This window comes from Primulina tabacum, chromosome 2 (genome assembly GCF_025594145.1).
Source record: "Primulina tabacum isolate GXHZ01 chromosome 2, ASM2559414v2, whole genome shotgun sequence".
Classification (NCBI taxonomy): Eukaryota; Viridiplantae; Streptophyta; class Magnoliopsida; order Lamiales; family Gesneriaceae; genus Primulina; species Primulina tabacum.
The window spans coordinates 50,183,439-50,205,518 of NC_134551.1; the positions used below are offsets into that span (position 1 = coordinate 50,183,439).

Sequence of the window (22,080 nt, forward strand, 5' to 3'; positions counted from 1 at the left end):
ATGATGAAACCAACATAGAATAGTTGAACAAAGAATAAACCAGCGACCTATTTGTTTAATAAAATTACAGAGGATGACTCTAATTGGATATCATTGCACGTTTAACATGCAAATCGTACTAGAATCATTTTGATTTGGTCGAAACAAGAAATTGGTTTGAAAAAATCAGAAGGAAAATAGTATGAAGAATAACAAAAGTTTTTGTATGCAAGTGGTAAATCTTGAAAATTATACTGCGGATTTAGTCATATTTGAGATGCAGAAAGAGAACGATATAAAAACAAGCATGTACAATAAAATAAGTGGACTCCAGTAACCAAAAGTAATAAAAACCAGTGTTTTTCTAAGCACTCAGATACGACTCGAATCTCTCCCAAACACGAATCGTCTTGTCCAGTCGCCAACTACAAGAAATCTTGTACGCCAGCTAACTTGCTTACTGCAGGCAAATAATTCGCAGTAAATCGACAAATTCAACTGGCAAATTTAAGATTATTAGCTTCATTGAACACAAAGCTAATTACTGACCTTGCATACACAGAATACCAAAGCCATTGCGTACTACGACCCATGGAAACCCAGTCTCCAGGCAGCTCCGCAGCTGTTTGTTCCCCACCAAGTGGTGCGAACTGACCAAGATGCCGGTACCTGACATTCAGAATATTTGAAGCTTTTGGAACTAATGTTACAAAACCACATAATATATGAAAAGAAAATAAGAGTAAGACATCATTTGGCTCAACCACATAGACTTTCTGAGGCAGATATTTCAGTGGAAATCTACCGGAGATTCCACACATACACATTTCTCAAATCCTCGGAGTTGGTACAGGTTGTCTACAAAGAACTTCCAAATGGATAAAACTTGGAAGCGTTGGTCCTAGTATACTATTCTGAGTTCTAATCAAAACGATAATGTTAATCTAACTAAAATATGAACATCTTCCAGGTTGTGAGTCATTAAGTCAATTGTTTCCTAGAACCACTTGGATAAATAGACATACAAACAAACATATTCCATGGATATTGACAGCATAAAAAATTTCTTCCACTTGACAAAATCTATCAACGTACCTCAAAAAAAAAGGTACCCAAGCCGTAACATAATGTCTTAAGAGAGACACTTCGAACTCTTATCCCGCTTCTTGAACCTCTCTTACTTAGGTTGATCAATGTAGATTTTTCCATCAAAACCCTCTGCGCCTAGGTGAGTTTGGTTATGGTAGCCACTGGCACAATCTTTGTACCCTAAATGACACAGTAAACTACTTTCCAAATCTAAACTTACCTAAACAGTCAATCCATCTTTATCAAACTTGCTGGTTTTACAAATAATTATTTTTTTCAATCGCATAACCAAGCACATTAGATTTAGGTAACTTATAGGGCATGACACGTATTCATAAATAAATATGAGAAGGAAGATCAAAAAGCACACTGACAATGAAATGAAGCATAATTTTCCCAAAACCTGGTCAACAAACACCTCAAAAAGATTTTTCTCGTTGAGAATGAGTCTAACATGAATAGGCTGAAGTTTCATCTTGGAAACACACTTTTAACTCACAATCCCAGCGCTGCAAATTTAAGTCTGCCAGTCCATCTGTACTTCCATAAATTTAAGATGCTTTCTTAAAGATCTTCGTAAAAGCTCAATAGGACTATCAGAAAGCTCGTGGATTTATCCCCTGCTCGGAGTCGATTTATGTCTCTCTCTTATGCTTCATAAAGATTTTACTAATGGAGTTGATCAAACTAAAATACTTAGTCTTTGTATCGAAGGATTTATTACGCTTCAATGAAATCTATACCTTTTCAAAAAAAAGAATAGATAGTGCTCTATCACAAACTGAAAAAAGAATGCAGCATTATCTAACTTTTAGGAAAGAAAAAGGTAAGAATGCTAGCAAGGGCACAAGGCAGGACTGCATACACCATAAACAAGAGGCGAAACTATATTTATCTCATATGGAGCAGTTCTAAATAATTAGATTCCAACTTTCTGTTTGTAATCGGCAAGGTCATCTCATCTCCCATTGGACTGTGTGTCTAATATACATCCCAATGATCCGTAAATAGTTTACATCACATATACTAATACTTAGTGAAAAATGTTTAATCTCCTCTGCTTTCAGTTGAGTGGCCTACGGTTTCGGTTCAGGATAAAAAGATAAAATGGTTGACTAATATTAACTATAGAAATCAGAGTGATGGTGTTCGAAATAAAAATCGAGAGATGTCGATGATAAAAAAAATGACAAACTTACTGGAAGGGGAGAAATTAATGTCGACCTCCACTTCTGAACTTGCGAGGACCTTCTGGATGCTGTTCACATTGCTTCTTCATATTAAAACACCTAGAAAGGTACATTCCTTGATGAGCAGCAACCTTGTACATCAGATATCAAATTGAAACTCGGTATTTAAGAAACAAAAGGACAGAAAAATTGACGGCCAAGCAAACTTACTTGTGCAGTAGCAGGAAGGCTCTTCATCTGTTTATCACACAGTGAGAGTGCTGACTTGAACTCTTCAATATTTACCTCTTTTTTATCATTTCCATATACATCTTTTAGGAAGTCAGTAACTTCAAACAGATGTTTGCTCTTCAAATACAGTTCCACCTGAGGGTATCGGATCATGATATCTTCAATCACATCTTGAAATTCTTCCATAGTTAAGGTACCAGAATTGTCTTTGTCTGCAGCTTTAAATATCGATGAGATATCTTCCTGAAAAAACAACAAATGATGATGACCATGCAGTACTATGGAAAAATCTACTGCTGTCACCTAGAAGATTAAAGTATGAAAACTGGAGATTCATATTCTACCTTAACAAATCTAATGGAGGACATGTAGTCGTTTTATGCAATTACAATAAGATTGTTACACTGTGCGCTGGCTGCTCATAAAGAAAAGGAAAAGGTCACAACCATTTCTGCACATATATTCCTATATTTCCATTTCTTCGTACTCTTTTCTGTTATCTTAACTTCAAGATCATATATTATCATTTTATTTACAGTTGCTGGAGAATGAAAACTTGTCTCATAAATAAATTCCACTTAATGTGAAGCACTTTTGTACATGTTCCTGCTGATTTAATATGTCGGTCAATAAAATTTAGGAAGAAACTGCTTAATTTGATTGTTGTTTCTCAAACTTTACAAAGATAAATCGGAAGTGACGTGGACGAGGGATGACTAACTACGAAGGCATAAATATACTGTTTTATTTTAAAATTATCGGAGAACGAATTTATAAGATGGAAGGCGTCATGGTGATTCAAATCTAACAAATGTTGCCTATAGTTAGAGAAAATAATGTGAAAATCGAACTTTACCATGACTTTACGTTGATCTACAGTGGCACAATCACCAAGGGCATATACATCCTCACATCCCTTCACTCGCAACCATTCATCAATCGCAAGGATACGCCTGGTGCCCTGAAAGTAGAACGTACCAGTCATTATGTGTATGTACTCATCTGGATCACAGTTAATAAAAGCAAGTTCATGACAGCCCGGAACCAATCAATCAATAACAATGTGTGCAGATATATGATAGGTAAAAAGAATAAATCGCAATTCAAAACATACCTGGCCAATTTGTTCCATAAAGTCCTTCACAACTGGCCGAGTCCCAACACCAGTTGACCATACAACCATTCCATGTGGTATAGAAACATCCTCCCCCGAAATCTTTTTCTTCATGTTAATTGTTCGGTCTGAGACACTCATGACTCTATGTCCTGTTAAAACTTCCATACCATCTCTTTGGAATTTCTGCTCAGCAAATGAGCTAATCCTTTCATCAAACCTGCAGGCGCGTGAGATACCATAGTTGCTGAGTCATTTTCAGGCTTCCCATCAAGAAACACTGAGAAAGTATGGCTGAAATTACTTACGTGTTCAAGATGTGATCGCCAGATTGGATCACAGTTATGTTTACAAAATCTTTAACCGAAGGATAAATTTTTACCAAATCATCATATACAAAATCATGCAGCTCTGCTGCAAATTCAACACCAGTTGGACCCCCTCCAACTATTACAAAGTGGAGGTTAGTCCGTCGCTCGTCGTCAGTCAGCCCTGGAAGTATGGCTTTCTCGAAACAATCTATAAATGTCCTACGAATTCTTTGAGCATCCTCCACTTCCTGCATGAAATATAATTACTTTTTGGTAAAAGATATAAAGGCACATGGCAGCAGAATTTATCGGTTAAAGAATATCTTAGTTTCAATCTGTGAATACGGACAATACCTTGAGAAAGTGGCAGTTCTCCAATACACCAGGAGTATTAAAGGTGTTTACTTGTGCTCCACATGCTATAACCAAGAAATCATATTCTAAAGAAAAGTCGTTATTCCCAACTAAATTTTCATCAACACTGGACCTGCAGAAAATTTGTTTGCTCACAGGATCGATCTTAAGGCATTCTGCCTCCCAGTAACTAACTTCTCCATTTCTCTGTCAATAAAAAATGGTAAAAAGCAAACAAGTAAAAATCCTACAATTAATTAAAAAAAAAAACCTAAGCACATTCTTATTGAAAACATGTAAAATCATTCACCAATAATTGGAAGGACGGCCAAAATTAATTGTAAACATACCCCGAGAACAAAACAAATAGGCCAAGAAAAGTTAGAACAACGAGACATAAAACAAATGTCTTCAAACATAATTACCTTTTTTATCATGTTCCGAACACGTTCTACAATGCTTCGTGCCTCAACTGTTCCACATGTGACACTAGGTAACAATGGAGTAAATGCAAAGTAATTTCTGGGTGAAACCACTTGAACATCATAAGATGAAATATCCAAATTTTTCAGGAAGCTAATACCAGCCCAGCCTGTTCCAAGCACTACCACTCTTTTCTTTTGTGTTTCCTTGAGATTTTTTGTCACTGATCTATCACCATCTGAAGGTGATTCTGCATATGCAATTAGGCCTCCACTACTGTGAACAGACAGAAAAAAGGCAGATATTCTATTTCAATATGCTGAAAAATGAAGAGAATGATTAAGCTGATGTACTTTTAATGTAAATCACGTAATAAGAAGACGTATGGTATTGAACTGCCAAATAAGTTCTCGAATAAATAGAACTTTCATGAAACAGATCGAATGCTAACCATCAAAGTTAGATTCACCAAGGACAAGCCTTCAGCTATTTTTTTGCTACTTCTGCATATCTTTAGACCATTAAATTAGGAGAGGCCCTTTGTAATACTTGAACTTTGTGTAAAAAATTAAGCACCTTTTTTTGAATAAAAGATTTTCCATCAAGCACATGTCTCAAGTTAAGTAAATATATCACCAGTCAAAATCTAAAACATCCGAGAAGTCGAAGTCAACCAAAACTTGAAGCATCCTAAAGTAGAGTCCTGGTAATGGAAAGATGACTCATCAAATTATCTTAAAGCAGCATGATTCATTTTGAATGGGGTCCATGAATTTCCAAACAAAAAGCCAACCTAATACAGCATCCCATCGTTAAGCGGAACAAAAGCAATCTGATTTTTAGTCCGCATTCTCAAAATGGAAGACGGCACAGACTTGTCACATATCAAAAGAACCCACATAAAATTCCAGTGAAGGACACTAGGCAGTGGAAAAAAGTACACAGTCAAAAGCGGGATCTGGAAAAACAAGAAAAGCGAAGGCACACCCCCCACCCCCCACCCCCACCCCCACCCCCCTTCTCATACATAATTCCAAAATCGAAGCAATCTGAAGAGAAACAACACAATGAGTCCTCCCGGAAATAAAACACGGTTACATATTTACGAAGAATCGTTGTAAATCCATGTCCATGTAGGAAGAAATGCCACAGAAGAAACGAAACCTGAGAGAGCATAGCACCAACAACTTGGTGGGAGCAGAGTTTTCGCGGAGAATCCTGCTAAAATTGGCGAGATATTTCATCCCTTCGAAGGCACACTTCAGTGCTGTTCGATGATCGTGGGAAGAAGAAAACAATTTGTTTTATGATCGGTCAAACATTCATTTTAATTTATGCTTATTTTTAATATATATTTTTTTCAAAATGACAGGTAAATGAAATTTATTAAAATAAGAAAATAAACAATTATAATATAACATATCTATATGTTTCAGGTTTGAAACGAAATTCAAATTATAAATATTTATATTGTTAATTAAAAAAACTCAATATTTAACTAACTTTTAGTGAAACTTTTTTTAAATTCCAAAATTACCTCTCACATAATCGATTTTAATGTATGATTTTGTTTTCAATTTAAGTATTTCAAAAAAAAAAAAAAGATCGTGTTTTATTTATTAAATTATTATTTATGTACATTTTTATATTATAAAATATCGTTAACTTTTCATATTTTATAATTTATAAAAAAAATAGGCAAAAATTTGTGTAAGACGATCTCACGGGTCGTATTTTATGAGACGAATCTCTTATTTGGGTCATCCATGAAAAAATATTAATTTTTTATGCTATGACTATTACTTTTTATTGTGAATATCTGTAGGATTGACTCGTCTAACTCATAAAGATTCGTGAGACCGTTTCACAAGAGACCTACTGAAAAAAATAATCTTACTAAATCTCATGTCATATTCGTGAGACTGTCTCAGTGATAAAGATTCGTGAGACCGTCTCACAAAGAGACGTACTCATAATATCATAATATTTAGTAGATGATGAGTTGTTTGATTATAATTTAAAAATATTAACAAAAAAGGGGCCAAGTGTAATTGGATGTTACGTATGCATAATCAAAGCAGGTGTGGTGGCAGAATTTGGGAATGCCATTGGTTTTAATCGATACAAGAAAATTATGATTTGTCCTAAAAAGAGAAATAAATGAAATTGTTATTTGACAAGACGGATTCCTAGTTTATTAATTATCGTATTATTGTCCGCCCAAGACTCAATCAAGTTTCATTATATTTTTGTCGTTGCTGCTGACTGCTATTAATATTAACTTTATTATATATTGTTGAATTTTTTCGATTTTTTTGAACTTCCGACGATTAATTGAAGGGAACTAGAAATTTGGGATAAATCGCTATATTATAAATAAATATTTGCCAAAATTGCATTCTTGTTATATAAAGTTGATATGTTTTTTTCGTTTTATAGTATAACTTATCAATTTTTTATTTCCATCAATAACTTCTTTTTGTTTCAGTTATTTTTCACCTGAAACTACTAAATTCATCAAATATTTTTTATTTGACACTGATATTCTCTTACATGGCTCAGTGACGAGAATAAATCTTATATTATACATATTAAAATCTATCTAAACAAAATAAACAGACACAACAAGTTTTTTCTTCATATTTTGAAATATCGAGTGTTGTTTTGACATATTTTTATTTTTTACGTATAAATTTATGTTAATGTGTGTAATATATATTTATTCTCACTGCAAAACCTATGTCAAAGAACATTAGTGTCAAATAAGCAATATTCGATTATTTATTGGCTTATGACGCAAAAAAGAAAAAAATCCAAGTTACTATATGAAAACCAAATATTATCAAATTATATAACTAAAATCCAAAATATGACAACTTATATGACAAACATTTCAATTTCCCTAAATATTTATAAATCTCAAAGTTTTCAAATATTCTAATACTTTTAATAAAAAAAAAACATTTTGAACACTCACAAACATCTCATAGATTCTTACATTATTTTATAATACTTTTTCTCTATATTGTGTCTCATCTATTGGGCACTGAAAATTTTTAAATATGATAAATACTCAATCAATATAGCTTATCATATATATAAGATAAACGACAACAAAAGAATTATACTCGATTAATATAATGAAAATTACAGATATATAAAATAAGCATGACAAAAGATTTACACTCATTCTGAAAGTAAACTTAATGAGGTAATTAGTAAAATAACTTTGATCAAATTTTTTTTTCTAGAAAATGACGTTCTCGCGTGTGTTTAAAAACACTCAAATACACCTGAAGAATGTCGTTTTTTTAAAAAATAAAATTTCCCCAAAATTATTCTCCCAAATATTCAATGAACCAATATGTTCCGTGTGTGGCTGATGCCTGATAGAACTACGTGGATAACAAGGTATGGCGCTGGACCATCGATCTAGATTGCATGATACTGCTCTTCAAACTCCTTTCTCGCGTCTGAACCAAAAAATTCAATTTAAACGTACAAGTGAAGAAAAATTGAGTCGCAATCAGTATGCTAGATCCTTACGATGAATTTCAATTTTACCAGATTGCTTGGATGAAAAAAAATAAATAAATTTCAAATTCACTATATATCAAGTTATTCAATTTCAATAATAATTGTGATAAATTTTAAATACACTCAAAAATAAAATATTGAGCAAAGACAAAGATTGAGAATCTTTAATTTATCACCAAATTATTAAATTACACTTTTTGTCACAGTTATGGACTATGTAGGACTTGTGAAGGAAGTTGTATAATTAATAATTACTTTTCTTCAAAACAGGTGCTTCGAAAGAAAAAGGCTGAGAACTTCGAAGATTTGACGGTTTGATTCCATTGATTTTATCAAACAATTACTTTTTAAAAAATTATTACCATACAATTAATTAGTTAAACCAGTAAAAAAAAATAAACAGTATATGCAATTATGCATATTAAAGAATGTCAAAAAACTAATTGTGTTTTCCATTTCATTAAACTTTTCCCATTGTGTGATCATATGTCATTGCTGATGTATTTTTTCGATAAGAACTTATTAATTTGAGTTCACATTTTCGTGGGAAAATTGTTTTTTTTTTTTTTTTTGGGTCTTTGATGTTTGATTTTTTGTATTTTGGTTTTTTATATTATCAAAATTAAGAATAATCTGAAATAGTTATTTCCGTAATTTTAATTATTTTTTTATAGAAGAGGATACATAAAAAATTATTAAAATTTAAAAAAAAATAAATAATATGCTAAAACTAAAACTTGACAAGACAAAGAAGCAAGATCGCAAAGAGATTAAACACAAGAAACCAAATTTGTAGTTTTTCCGATTTTGGTGATGCGTTTGTCTTTCTTTTCTTTAATACACACACACACCCCAATATAACCATGAAAAGATGAAAGACATACGTATATTCCTTTCTAACCTCTAATGAAGAAATCATTCTGAAAAGCTCCAAGCATTCTTCTAACAGTAGCTTCTCTCGTGTGACTACCGTTGCTAATTCAGCGAGTAATCCTGCAGTCTTCTCCATCTAGGGGAGGAAACGAAATCATTAGTCATTTAGTACAATTTATATTTTATATGAAACATCAAGATTTATTTAAATTTCAAAACTCGCGAAAAATATAATAAAATCGGACATCATCCTTAAAATCAAAGTTATAGTTAGAACAATATACCATGGGTGAGCAAGTAGTCAGCTTTAAGTCGATAGCTGCTGCCACATCATCCGCATGTCTAACGGCGAAGGAAACTGATGGTTTCTCACCCTGCAAAAATAGAAATTTTTAAGTCAGCAAGCACACTTATATCGACTAGCCGAGGGACAAGACGAAGAAGAATGTCCATGTATATGGATAACATAATATATATAATGATTTTTATAATTTTAATTTTTTGTAAATTTTGTTGGCAAAGAATAGTCAGCCATACATCATTTAATGCATCTCTCGTGTTGATTAATTAAATAACGGGTCGTATTTTACATTCTCAGCAGATGGAAGGAAATTTGGAAATTTTCTACACGCGGTTTTATACTCCCCGCTCTAAATAGAGCTCCCCTCCCCTCATTCTGAAATCATCATTTTTTCGAGTTTTCTCTCAATCTTATAAGCATTTGAGTAATTAGTTCTATAATATTTGTGAGTTGTTTTGTTCTCATGTATTAAGAGAATGTGTTCTCTTTGGAAACACAGTGAGTGAGTTGTACACCACAAAATATTATAATGGAATTCTTTTCATCTTACCCGTGATTTTTACCATAATAATTTTTAGGGGTTTTCACGTAAATCTCGATGTTCAATTTATTTTTTATTTTTATATTTATTATCTCAAATTACCGCACGTGAGACCAACAAATTTTGATACTAGTTATCTATGATCGAACGAAACGGTTTTTACCTTTGCTCCGTCTACAAGGGGTATCCTACAGACAACACCGTGCAGATAGTCCTTGGTCCTAGTAACTGCACACAAGTGCTGTCTTTCCATATTTCCCCACGTCTCCAGCTCCTCCATCTTCTTACAAGATACGAAACAATATTAAACATATAATTTTCCAAGCCATACGTACCTAAACTTTCTTTCGCATAATGATATATGTATAGTTTTACATGAGAGGAGAGTATAGAATTCAATTTGATTTCCAGCTTCTCCGATTGCAGCTGCTGTTTCTTTTGTACCACAGAATGTTGGAGTTTAACAACACTATTCCTTGCGCATAGGAAGTCTCTCTGCACCCAAAAAAAAAAAAAAAGAAGACCAATAAATAAATAATTTCATGCTCTTTGGGCTTGGCCTGACTCTGGTTTTGTTACTCACAAAAAATAAAACCCAAACAAAATTATCATTTTCACCTTTCATTATTAAAAATTACTCGCAAAATTTTATATGAAATTTTGAGAATACCTCGGCGTATTTAATGAGATTTCCAGTGACGGCCTCAGCTCTGGCATTAGTGCACCTCCATTGAACTAACCTATTATGCAACAACCTTAATTCATGAGAAATATCAGCCGAGCTGCCTGGCCCCAGAGGTGACAACGGTGTACTGGAACTAGATTTCTTCCCTTTCAATAATCCGATCCCCATGCTAAGAATATTTCCGACTCCTCCCTTTCCCCTGGAAGGACTTGAGGGAGGCTTTGAACTCGACGTGTTCTCTGCAGTGGGAGAGCTCGATCGGCCTGGAGACACAGCCCACTTAGAACAAGTCTTCTTCATCGAGTTCTTTAGAGTGAATATCTTCGAAGAGTTATTATCTGGTGAAAATGGCTTCGGATTACAAGCGCTAGAATCGGCACTCCATCTTCTAGATCTTAACGATAAATCATGCGTAAATTTCGGTGAATCTTCCACCCCATGCTTTCTTGAACTCATGGTAGGAGCCATATATGATGCCTGAGATTTTTTTCCGGTTGCCTGAGTTTCAAAACTGGAACCGGAACATAAATCACTGTGTTCCTGATTCCGAGTCTGATGCTACTCCTCTACCGAATGATTTATTACGCAATGCAATCCCATCAACGGAAAATCGTCCAGGTTCAATGTGACCCCCATTTTGATCAACAAGTAAATCAGAAGATTTCAATGATTTTCCATGGAATTTAAACTTCCCAGTAATACCCACCGACCTGCCAAAAATAGGCCGATGGTTTTCTTTTGCTGCACCTTTTTTCCCACTCTCAAACCTGCTCAATCCCGTGCAGCTTCTTTGTCTACTGAGAAACTCTAGATTTTGATTTTGCTTGGTCTCAGAGATATCTTTGAGTCTCTCATTTCCAAGGTGATCCGCGAGAGTATCCGGCTTCAGAGGCACAGATGGTGATAGGGTTGACGACGAGGGCCAAAGCCCGCGCAAAAAGCCCGAGTTTTCGAGGCTCTTATGCCTTTTCGAGTCGATGGATGACCTGGGCTTTTCCTTTATCGGAGAAAGGATGATGTTTGCAGATTGGATCCCATATTCAGCTGACGATGATGATGTTGTAGTAAAGGAGTTTGGTGAGAGGAATTTCGAACTCACTTCTCGAGATTTTGGATTCTTGGGTTTTAGCAAATGATCGGAGATGGTGGTCACTCCGCCGTGACTCTTCATCGGAAAACACCAAGAACACACACACACCCCTACCCCCGATGAGGATTGGAGGAAACTTGATTTTATTGTTATCTTGTGTGGAGGAAACGGGCGAGGGGTGAAACAAATATTGCTTGAAAAGTGGCGGCAATGTAGATACCATTCTCTCCATGCGTGAAATCACGAAAGTAGCCTTCCGAAAGAGGTAATTTTATCTGGTTTTCGATGGTTGGACTTGGTGGTGGTTTTGGGATTTCAGATGGTCGATTTTGAGTGGAAGGAGTCAACGGATGTTGATGGAAACAATGGGGAGTAGGTCGTCGCAGCAATAAAATATAATTTTATAAATTGTAAATATAATATAATATAATATATATGAAGTGATTGGAGACTGTTTGTTAAGCTTAGCCGGCATTTTAGGTTGGGGTTTTAACTTTTAAGTTTAGGTTAATCGTAATCTGCCACGAGTCAAAGGATCATGTAGTTATTTAGATTTTGCCGGATCATAATTTTCCATTATTATTATCAACGAGTAGCTATTATTTCTTGTGTTATCGATCATTAAATTGAAATAGACCTATCATTTTATTTTCATTTCATTCAAAATTTGATTTTGTTACTAATCTTATAAATGTATCAATCATGATCTTAGAGTATGTTTAGTAGGATAGTGTGGGAGTTCAATGGATATTCTCAACCACATTATAGTATTTTACTTGGTATAGATTTTGGAATGAGAGCACTCATTCCAATGTTAATGCTTATTCCATTTATTCTCATCATATTGGTTGAGTTTACCCATTCAAATTATCCAAATTGTTGGGTTCGGAAACGATTTTAATCTTGATTTTGATGATAACAAAATTTGTTATTATATTTTTAATATGTTTACTCGAGTGTGTAGTTGCAAGATATCAAATTGGAATATTTGACAAATTGGAGCTTAATTGAAGTCAAACTAAAAATATGGCGAAGTCGAGTATTTTAATAATATCTCACAGATCAGTAGTCCACATGACTGACGGCCAAAACAATTGAAAAGCCAACTTTATACGTACACACACATATATATAATATTAATGATGACGATGATTATAATAATAATTACCATCTAATAACACTCATAATAACAATAATATTAGTGAACAACAATACAAATAAATAGAATATTAGTAATTCAACAACAATAATAAGTAATAAAACTATAATAATTATGATAATATAAAATGAAATATCAATAGCAATAATTATTTAATGACGAATACAATTTGGTTATTTAAAATTATTTTATTTTATTCATTGAAGATTTTTTGTGAACCAATAATGTCAATCATTCTCACCTTCGTTCTATTTCAAAATTTATTCAACTTATACCTTATTTCATTCCACCATACAAATAGAGCTATCAAGCGGCGCATCGAACCGCCAACTTTGTGGGTTGGAAATACTCTAACCCGTTACGGGTTGCGAGTTAGGCGAACTAACTTGGAAAAAATAAAAAAAAAATGGATAAAATTTTCAGAATTCATGGACCGATAAGATTATATAAATAATATAAATATTTCAATATTTTAAAATTATCAATCATGCATAAATCATTATAAATAATATAAATCTCTCAAATAATATTTTTTTAGAGATTTTTTTAAAAATAGTTTCGTGAATTTCATATGCATTTATTTTGTTTTTATTTTTTAATATAATTACGTGACTTTTAAATTTATTTCGTTCTTTATATTTTGTTGACGTTTATGTCTAATTTACGTTGATATTTATGTTCCTGAATGTTTAAATATTTTTTTTAAAAAACATTATGTTGGTCTTCATGTTTTCTAAATAAATGGTGGCAATTATAACTTTACAATATAAATTATAGTAATCAAATACATGCTCAAACTTACTCATATAAATGGTGGCAATAATCGATAGCAATTATGTTTTTTTAAAAATAAAATAAGTGTTTTTATGTTATATTATCCATGCAAACCAGCCCTTATTAAATAGTCGTTGTAAAATGACAATTATGATATAGTCGCTGTAAAATTTAAATGAATTATTAATTTATTAAATAAAATTGAAATGTATTTTTAATAAATTTATTAAGATAAATAGCATAAATATAAATACAAATAATAAATAAAAAATGTAAAAATATATGTGAGTTCAAGACCGTAGTTAAGATTACTCGTACTATGTGTATATCTTAATATGATATTTTTCTTTTATCTTAATATGTGTTAAGATTGAGATTTTAACTTAACTAAACCATAAAAACTAGCTCTAGAAGAAATAATTATCCAAATTCATAAATGTAACTTGCAAGGGTTTTATCCAACAGACGTGAGATAACTAAAATTAGTTTTTGAGAATTGTATATAAGAAATTGGACAATCTTCACCTCTTGAGCTAGTTTTTAAGATTAAGTTACGTCAAAATTTCAATCTTAACAGAGTCTAAGATTACAAGAGCACGTCATAAATATGTGGGGGAAAAATACAAATTAATGGCAAATAAAGTAGAAGTCAAATTATTAATTTATTTACATCTTGAAATCGACCCCCTGAATTATATTTTCTTTATTTAAGTGGTTCATTTATAAATATTTACACCAAATTCCCACGGCAAATTGCACCTGATAATGATACACGACATTTGAATTTGCATCCTAGCTCGATTGTATGTACCTTCACATTTTCCCTGTGCTATTTTCATTTTTACAAATAAATTAATGAGTAAATTGTTAATTTATGAGAAAACAAACTCTATAAGAAAATGAAATCATTAGTGAAAGAAAATACTTTTAGTGTAATTAAAAATTTTCGCATAAAAGTTTATTATTTAACAACTGAATCTGAGTTTGGTGGCAACGAGTCCAAAATTTAATTAAAAATAAATCATGTTATAATTATAGCATTTAACAAATTATATTGCCGATGAACTTAGTATTAAAATTTTAAATTAAGCTAGAAAAAGATCATAATAGACCAACATTAAGCTCAAAATAGATAAACGAAACATATTAATATTTCCACCAACTTCTTGTCAAAAATTTGCGGTTCTTATCAATTAAATATAAAGTTGTATTAATATTATATCCGAGTCTAGTTTTTAATATTTAAGTCGAAATTTTCATATTTGAATCGAGTTTTTTATATTCGAATGAAATTTTCTATATTCGGTCGAGTTTTCACAGTTGGGGTCACATGTTAGGAATCCCCGTAAATGAGAGAGCCCAATTTCTACTGTTTTGCTTTTATTCTCTACCTTTGGCTTTCTTCCTATAAATTTCGGGGAGAGGACCAAAATTTTTGTGTCGGTTAGTTCGGTGAATAAAGGTGCTGGCTTTTGATTTTGTTGAGAAAAATTGATTCGCTTTTTTCGGAGATCATGGATTTCTGTTGAGAATTTAGTGTAAATAAGCTTTCATTTTCATGATTTTTCCAAGCTTTTTTCAGAGCCCAGAGCGTCTGTATGTACACCTTCTGCGCACACGACCGCAACTTACAATTACAAAGGGTCAAATAAGAGATAGTGTTTCGAATGTACTTTTTTGGAGTTTGTTGTAGAATCTTGAAAGTTTCCGTTGTGGGTTTTCTTGCTGAGAAAAAAAGTTACGGCTTTTCTAGAAATAGAATACAAATTCGGTTTTGACCTTTGTGGAGAAAATCTTGTGATCAGATAGGAGAGGAATTTCGTTCCACGTTTTTCCTTATATTAAGGAGGAAAAATGATGCAGTTGAAAAGGACTCGAGGTCGTTTTTCCATTATTTCTACAATCGTCCAAGCCTAGTAATCTTTGTTTTGTAAGCAAGGTTTACCATTTTCTCTTTTCTCCAAAAACAAAGAATCAGAGCAAGCTCTCTCTCTGTCACTCCCTCTCTCCACCTCTCCGGTTTCTTTGTTTGAAGAAAATAATGTTGTTTTTTGACAAGGAGGTTTCGAAACAATCGAACCTTGACAGCTTCTTGAATTGCTCAGCACCCGTTGCCCCATCTCAATTCTTGTCCAAGGTTTGTTTCGTTTTTAAATATTATTTGGCTTTTTTTTGTATTTTCGTTCTATTTCTTAGTTGTTACTGACTGATTCATCTTTTTCTTCTTCCGGGTGTAATTTATTTATTCAGAGTGAGATGAGGAAGCTTAATAGGCTATGGTACCATTCTGAAAGGGAGAAACTTGAATACTTCACATTAGGTGATCTTTGGGATAGTTTTGATGAATGGAGTGCGTGTGGGCTCGGAGTACCAATTATTTCAGATGGTTGCCATAATTTAACCCAGTATTTTGTGCCTTATCTCTCTGCTGTTCAAATTTTCACCAGCAGTTCATCTTTAAACTACTCAAGGTAATAGCATTTCCCAATTCTTCTATAGATTGAACAAGTAATCTTTGTCGATGTGATTTCTAGTTTGACAAATGGGCCATCTTTGATTCTTTGCTTATGTTATGTTTCGAAGATAGTTTATAATGATGCATTGAATTGATGATTTATATTAGGGATAGGGAGGATATCGACTCAATAAGTGAGACGAGGAATTCTTCTAGTGATTCATTCAGTGACGAGAGTGAGAGTGAGAAGCTGTCAAGATGGGATGGTTGTTCATCCGAGGACGGATTGTTCGACCAAGATAGCATTTGGAATTCCGATGAACGATGGGGTAATCTTTACTTTCAGCACTTCGAGACATCTTCTCCTTATGGAAGAGTTCCTCTGGTGGACAAGGTGGTTTATCTCTGATTTGATGTTAAACGATTCTTCCGTATGTGTGAACTAATCTTTCTGCACTCGCACTCGAGAACATATTCTAGCTTTTGCCAACCAATATTTCTCGTTGTGCACTGAAATTGTGTTTCCAGTGAGAATCGTGAACATTAATGTGTTGTCTAGTCATTTGACTAGGAGATTCAACACATATTTTGAAAAATCTAAGTATTTATTTGTCAGGTTAATAGCTTCTCTCGAAGATACCCCGGATTAACGACGTATAGAAGCGTTGATCTTTCACCCGCTAGTTGGATGGCTGTCGCATGGTTAGTTTCTCTCCAGTCGTCTTCCCCTTTTGCATCACTATATTGGGTGCTGACAAGCAGAAATGGGATTGAATTGGTTATGTATCTATAAATTGTTATATGGATGCAGGTACCCGATTTATCACATTCCTAAGGGACGAACCATCAAAGACTTTCAAACATGCTTTCTCACGTACCACACCCTTTCTTCTTCTTTTCAAGGTTTGTACTCCATTGTAATACATTTTCCCGCTTTCTCTGTGCATTATTTCAACACTTACATTGTCTCGTCGATATATAATTGAACAGATATGGAGTCGGAAGATAATATTGAGAACTTTGAGGGGAGCAGAAAATTAGGAGGAGAAAGCATCTCTCTCCGGCCATTTGGATTAGCCACCTACAAAATGCAAGCTGATGTGTGGATTTCAGACAAAAATGGGGGAGATGGAGAGAGGCTAGCGTCGCTTTTGAGCGCTGCAGATTCTTGGTTAAAGCAATTGCGGGTTCAACACCATGACTTCAACTACTTCATGGGGTTTCAGCATGGCTGACGGAATGAAAATCTTTTGAGTATTATCCTGTATGAACTTCTCCCTTTGGTTTGTCGGCCATCAAGCGTTGGCACGAAGAATGATATATTTATGTGGTAGAGGTCGAAATTCACTCTCTTGTTGAAGTTTTTAGTCGCAAGAGATGAATCATGCATTGATGATTGATGGACCTTTTGTTTTCGAGTTTTCAAGAGAAGGAGGTACTAGTACAGGTTACATTTTTACAGTGTTTACAGGTTTGGAAAATTATCAAAAACTTCTGTTGTTTGTTCAAAGAGAAAGTAGAAAGAAGCAAAATGGTGCTCTTCGTCAATATTTTGGACTATATAATCAGAATTATCTCCTTCATACTATTGAATTCACCCTGAGAAGCTGGTTGAGTTAATGAGAAAATGTTGTCAATATTCTTTTATTAGAAGGGGGAAAAGAAAAGGGATAAAGATATTGTCATGGATTGATTCTGGAAGCATTGTCAAATGTCGCTCGGCCCATCATGTAGACTTTTTTGCCCATTCTCGGTGCCTGTAATGGCAGCCGCTGCAGAATCACATTAAATTTTCATTCATATAAAGTCAAAGTTATTATTAGTATGTCTTTTTGCGACGGACTCCTGAAATGAGTCAATTATACGTATATTTACAATAATAAATAATAGTTTTGATATAAAAATAATATTTTCTCATGGATGACTCAAATAAGAAAATTGTATCATAAAATCGAGCCATAGAAATTTAGGTGACAAAGTATTGGGCGGATCACTTTTGAGGAGTCCTTCTTTAAAAAAAATAAAAATAAAAATTCATACTGAGTTTAATTTTTAAATTGCCCTTGTTTTTGAGTGTTAACAATTATTTTATTCAAAAACATAAAAGAAAAGAAAAAAAGATGGTGCCAATCTCGAGCACCCTTCATAGTTTATTATAAACTTCCAAGTGAAAGATCATTTTCAACCTTTCCATTTAGTTTTCGAAAACTATGAAGCTAAATAAAAAAATAAGTAATTAAGTTGAAATTAAATAATCGACAAAAACTTGTGTGAGACGGTCTCACAGGTCGTATTTTGTGAGACATATATCTTATTTGGGTTATTCATGAAAAAATATTACTTTTTATGCTAAGAGTATTACTTTTTATTGTGAATATCGGTATGATTGACCCGTCTCACAGATAAAAATTCGTCAGACCGTCTCACAATAAACTTATTCTAAATAATCCGATGCCTCGCCTAATGTCAAGTTTTAAGTCAAAAACTTAACTATGAAAAAAGTCCCAAGACTTGGCATTTCAAATAAGACGTCTTTCAAAGCAAATGTTTCGGGACCCAACTTAGAGTCGTCATACATAGGTTAAAATTGAATTAAGTTGTATTCTTATTTCAAATATTTTATTTAGAATAACACCATTTTCTGGTGAAAATTTAGTCAGAGCAATAATACTCAATATTTTTAATATAAGATAAGATGTACAATTGTATCGCATGTATTTTTTATTTTGAATTCGGATGATCAATTGATCATTATATATTAAAATATATGGAAGTTATATTTATGATGTAACATAGACCTGACTCGGAAATACAATCAGCTAGGCTATTTTTAAATCCGACAGCTATTATATTCCCAAATATGAACAAAATCTTTGAATAGTAGGAAAATTGAAAATTTGGATCCACCGTAAGACAATGGATCTCCACATTGACTTGGACAAAAGTTGACTTTTACCTTTGAAATCCCATTATAGAATTTGTCCAGATATTAATTTGATTTGAATCATAGAAGTGCAACCACTTACCATATTCCATAGCGAAGTTATTATGATCTTATTAATCCAAACTTCACCAAGGGTATATTTTATGCTGAATGAATTAATATTTCAATCGAAAATAAATTTGAAATTCATTAAAAAGTGATAAATTAGATGATTTGTATGCATGTTAATACTATGAGCTTACGTTTGGTTGGATGATAAAATTATAAAATGATTAAGAGAGAAATGATAAAAAGAGTAATTGAAGTAGATAATGATAAAATTGTTGTGAAAAAGTAAAAATTTATGGTAAAAAGTAAAAATCTCAAACTCTCAAAATTTACCAAACTACACACTTTATAATATTTTTCTCTCTACTCAATTGTGATTTTCTTCACAAATGAGAGATCTATTTATAGGAAATCTTTACAAATAATCCAAAAATAAAATACATCATTACCTACATCATCACACACTAATTTTCAATATTTACAACTCTTATTTTCAACATTCAAATATTCAACATTCAAATATTCAATACACACATTTTAAATATTATTTTCCAATACTCCCCCTTGTGATGATGATCATGATACGATGATGTCTTCATTACGTGTTTTTGTACTGCCTCGTTAAAAACCTTACTTGGAAAACCCATTGGGATAAAAACCATAGTAAGGGAAAAAGAGTGCAGTCACGTAAACTCTCCCTGATGTTGACATGAACAATTCTTCACAAATTTCGTAGATTGCGCATCCCAATATTATATATGTGCTTTCTGAATATTGACGTAGGAAGTGCCTTTGTGAAGAGATCTGATGAGTTTTCACTTGATTGAATGTGACGAACATCAATACATCTATTCTTCTCAAGCTCCTTGGTGAATGCGAAGAACTTAGGAGGAATATGTTTAGTTCTGTCGCTTTTTATGTATCCTTCTATCATTTGAGCAACACATGCAGCATTATCTTCATATAGTATCACAGGCTTCTCATCAGATGATAATCCGCATGAAATTTGGATATGTTGGGTCATTGATTTTAACCACACACATTCACGACTTGCTTCATGTAGTGCAATAATCTCGGCATGATTTGATGAAGTTGTTACGAGCGTTTGTTTCTGAGAACGCCAAGATATTGCAGTGCCTCCACGAGTAAATACATATCCAGTTTGGGAACGTGCCTTGTGTGGATCAGATAAGTATCCAGCATCAGCATAACCAATTATACTTGGATTAGCATCTTTTGAATACAAAAGTCCCAAGTCTGTCGTTCCTCGTAGATAACGGAATATATGTTTAATTCCGTTCCAGTGTCTCTTTGTTGGATATGTGCTAAATCTTGCCAACAGATTCACGGCAAAAGATATATCAGGCCTTGTACAATTTGTAAGGTACATAAGGGCACCGATGGCACTTAGATATGGTACTTCTGGACCAAGAATATCTTCATCATCTTCACATGGACGGAATGGATCCTTTTCTATGTTTAATGATCTAACAACCATTGGAGTACTTAAAGGATTTGCTTTATCCATATTAAAACGTTTAAGGATCTTTTCTGTATAATTTGTCTGGTGAACAAACATTCCACATTCTTTTTGTTCAATTTGTAAACCCAGACAATACTTGGTTTTTCCAAGATCCTTCATTTTAAATTCTTCCTTCAAGTATGACACAACTTCTTGAATTTCTTTATTCGTTCCAATGATGTTTAAATCATCAACATATACAGCAATAATTACGCATCCGGATGTTGTTTTCTTAATGAAAACACAAGGGCATATTGAATTATTTACATATCCCTTTTTCATCAAGTGATCACTTAGTCGATTATACCACATTCGACCTGATTGCTTTAACCCATAATGATCTTTGTAATTTCACAGAATAACATTCCCTGGGTTTTGAACTTTGTGCTTCAGGCATCTTAAATCCTTCAGGGATTTTCATATATATATTACTATCAAGTAATCCATATAAGTAAGCTGTAACAACATCCATAAGACGCATTTCTAAATTTTCAGATACCGCCAAGCTAATCAAATACCGAAACGTAATTGCATCCATCACAGGAGAATACGTTTCTTCATAATCAATTACAGGCCTTTGAGAAAAACCTTGTGCAACAAGTCGAGCTTTATATCTTACTATTTCATTTTTCTCATTTCGCTTTCGAATAAAAACCCATTTGTATCCAACAGGTTTTACACCTTCAGGTGTAAGGACTATAGGTCCAAAAACATTACGTTTATTTAGCGAATTTAATTCAACCCGGATGACATCTTTCCATTTTATCTAATCCTGCCGATTTTTACAATCACCAAAAGATTTTTTTTCATGATCTTCGTTATCATTTATGATGTCGATTGCCACATTATAAGAAAATATATCATCAATTTCACCTATATCTTTTCGGTTCCATATTTTTCCAGTATTAATATAATTGATAGAGATTTCATGATTCTCGTCAGTTTGTGGTTCTGACAGAACATTTTCATCATCATGTGTTTCTTCAGGAACACCATTATCTATTTTGTGATCATCATGTGTTTCTTCAGAAACGTCATTCTTTATTTTGTGATCATCGTGTTTCTCTATGAATTTTCTTTTTCGAGGATTTTTATCCTTGGAACCGACTGGCCTTCCACGCTTCAGGCGTTTAATGACATCATGAGTATCTTCCATTTGTTTCTTTGGAATTTCAATTCGAGCAGGGGCATTTGCAGCATGTATATATGATTTAGTTACCCCTTTTGTGTCTGCAAATGCATCTGGTATTTGATTTGCTATTCTTTGCAAGTGTACAATTTGTTGTACATCTTTTTCACATTGTTTTGTTCTTGGATCCAGATGTAACAATGATGATACATACCATGTAATTTTCTTTTCGGTATGTTTCTGTTCTCCCCCTAACATCGGGAAGATTTCCTCATTAAAATGACAATCAGCAAAACGTGCTGTGAACACGTCGCCTGTCTGAGGTTCAAGA

At 33.2% G+C, this 22,080-nt stretch overlaps 3 protein-coding genes across 6 annotated transcripts; 1 reads left to right on the top strand and 2 right to left on the bottom strand.

Annotated features, from left to right (window-relative positions):
* Nucleotides 1-159: 159 nt before the first annotated feature.
* On the bottom strand, nucleotides 160-6,015 carry LOC142535520 (external alternative NAD(P)H-ubiquinone oxidoreductase B1, mitochondrial-like). 3 transcript variants are annotated; one of them, XM_075641811.1, is made up of 11 exons: nucleotides 5,143-5,490; nucleotides 4,852-4,967; nucleotides 4,694-4,757; nucleotides 4,269-4,475; nucleotides 3,912-4,162; nucleotides 3,604-3,823; nucleotides 3,346-3,450; nucleotides 2,469-2,732; nucleotides 2,268-2,389; nucleotides 529-648; nucleotides 160-439 (listed from the first exon to the last, which is right to left on the bottom strand). In XM_075641811.1, exons 3-9 carry the CDS (start codon nucleotides 4,703-4,705, stop codon nucleotides 2,282-2,284), a joined length of 1,167 nt encoding a protein of 388 aa, XP_075497926.1. In that variant the 5' UTR covers nucleotides 4,706-4,757; nucleotides 4,852-4,967; nucleotides 5,143-5,490; the 3' UTR covers nucleotides 160-439; nucleotides 529-648; nucleotides 2,268-2,281. The 3 variants fall into 3 exon arrangements, with proteins under 3 accessions (XP_075497926.1, XP_075497925.1, XP_075497924.1); XM_075641810.1 differs by lacking the exon at nucleotides 5,143-5,490 and adding an exon at nucleotides 5,856-6,015 and having other exon boundaries at nucleotides 2,268-2,357; nucleotides 4,694-4,967; XM_075641809.1 differs by lacking the exon at nucleotides 5,143-5,490 and adding an exon at nucleotides 5,856-6,015 and having other exon boundaries at nucleotides 4,694-4,967.
* Nucleotides 6,016-7,999: 1,984 nt separating this feature from the next.
* On the bottom strand, nucleotides 8,000-11,799 carry LOC142538017 (QWRF motif-containing protein 3-like). Its single transcript, XM_075643463.1, is given in 7 exon segments — nucleotides 8,000-8,164; nucleotides 9,130-9,237; nucleotides 9,386-9,475; nucleotides 10,107-10,223; nucleotides 10,319-10,438; nucleotides 10,614-11,168; nucleotides 11,170-11,799. Coding segments are annotated over 7 exon segments (1,698 nt in total). The 3' UTR covers nucleotides 8,000-8,086.
* Nucleotides 11,800-15,001: 3,202 nt separating this feature from the next.
* On the top strand, nucleotides 15,002-17,682 carry LOC142535534 (uncharacterized). Of its 2 annotated transcripts, XM_075641814.1 has the most exons (7): nucleotides 15,002-15,788; nucleotides 15,902-16,122; nucleotides 16,275-16,326; nucleotides 16,432-16,500; nucleotides 16,723-16,808; nucleotides 16,918-17,009; nucleotides 17,097-17,682. In XM_075641814.1, exons 1-7 carry the CDS (start codon nucleotides 15,693-15,695, stop codon nucleotides 17,339-17,341), a joined length of 861 nt encoding a protein of 286 aa, XP_075497929.1. In that variant the 5' UTR covers nucleotides 15,002-15,692; the 3' UTR covers nucleotides 17,342-17,682. The 2 variants fall into 2 exon arrangements, with proteins under 2 accessions (XP_075497929.1, XP_075497928.1); XM_075641813.1 differs by having other exon boundaries at nucleotides 15,006-15,788; nucleotides 16,275-16,500; nucleotides 17,097-17,679.
* The last annotated feature ends 4,398 nt before the right edge of the window (nucleotides 17,683-22,080 follow it).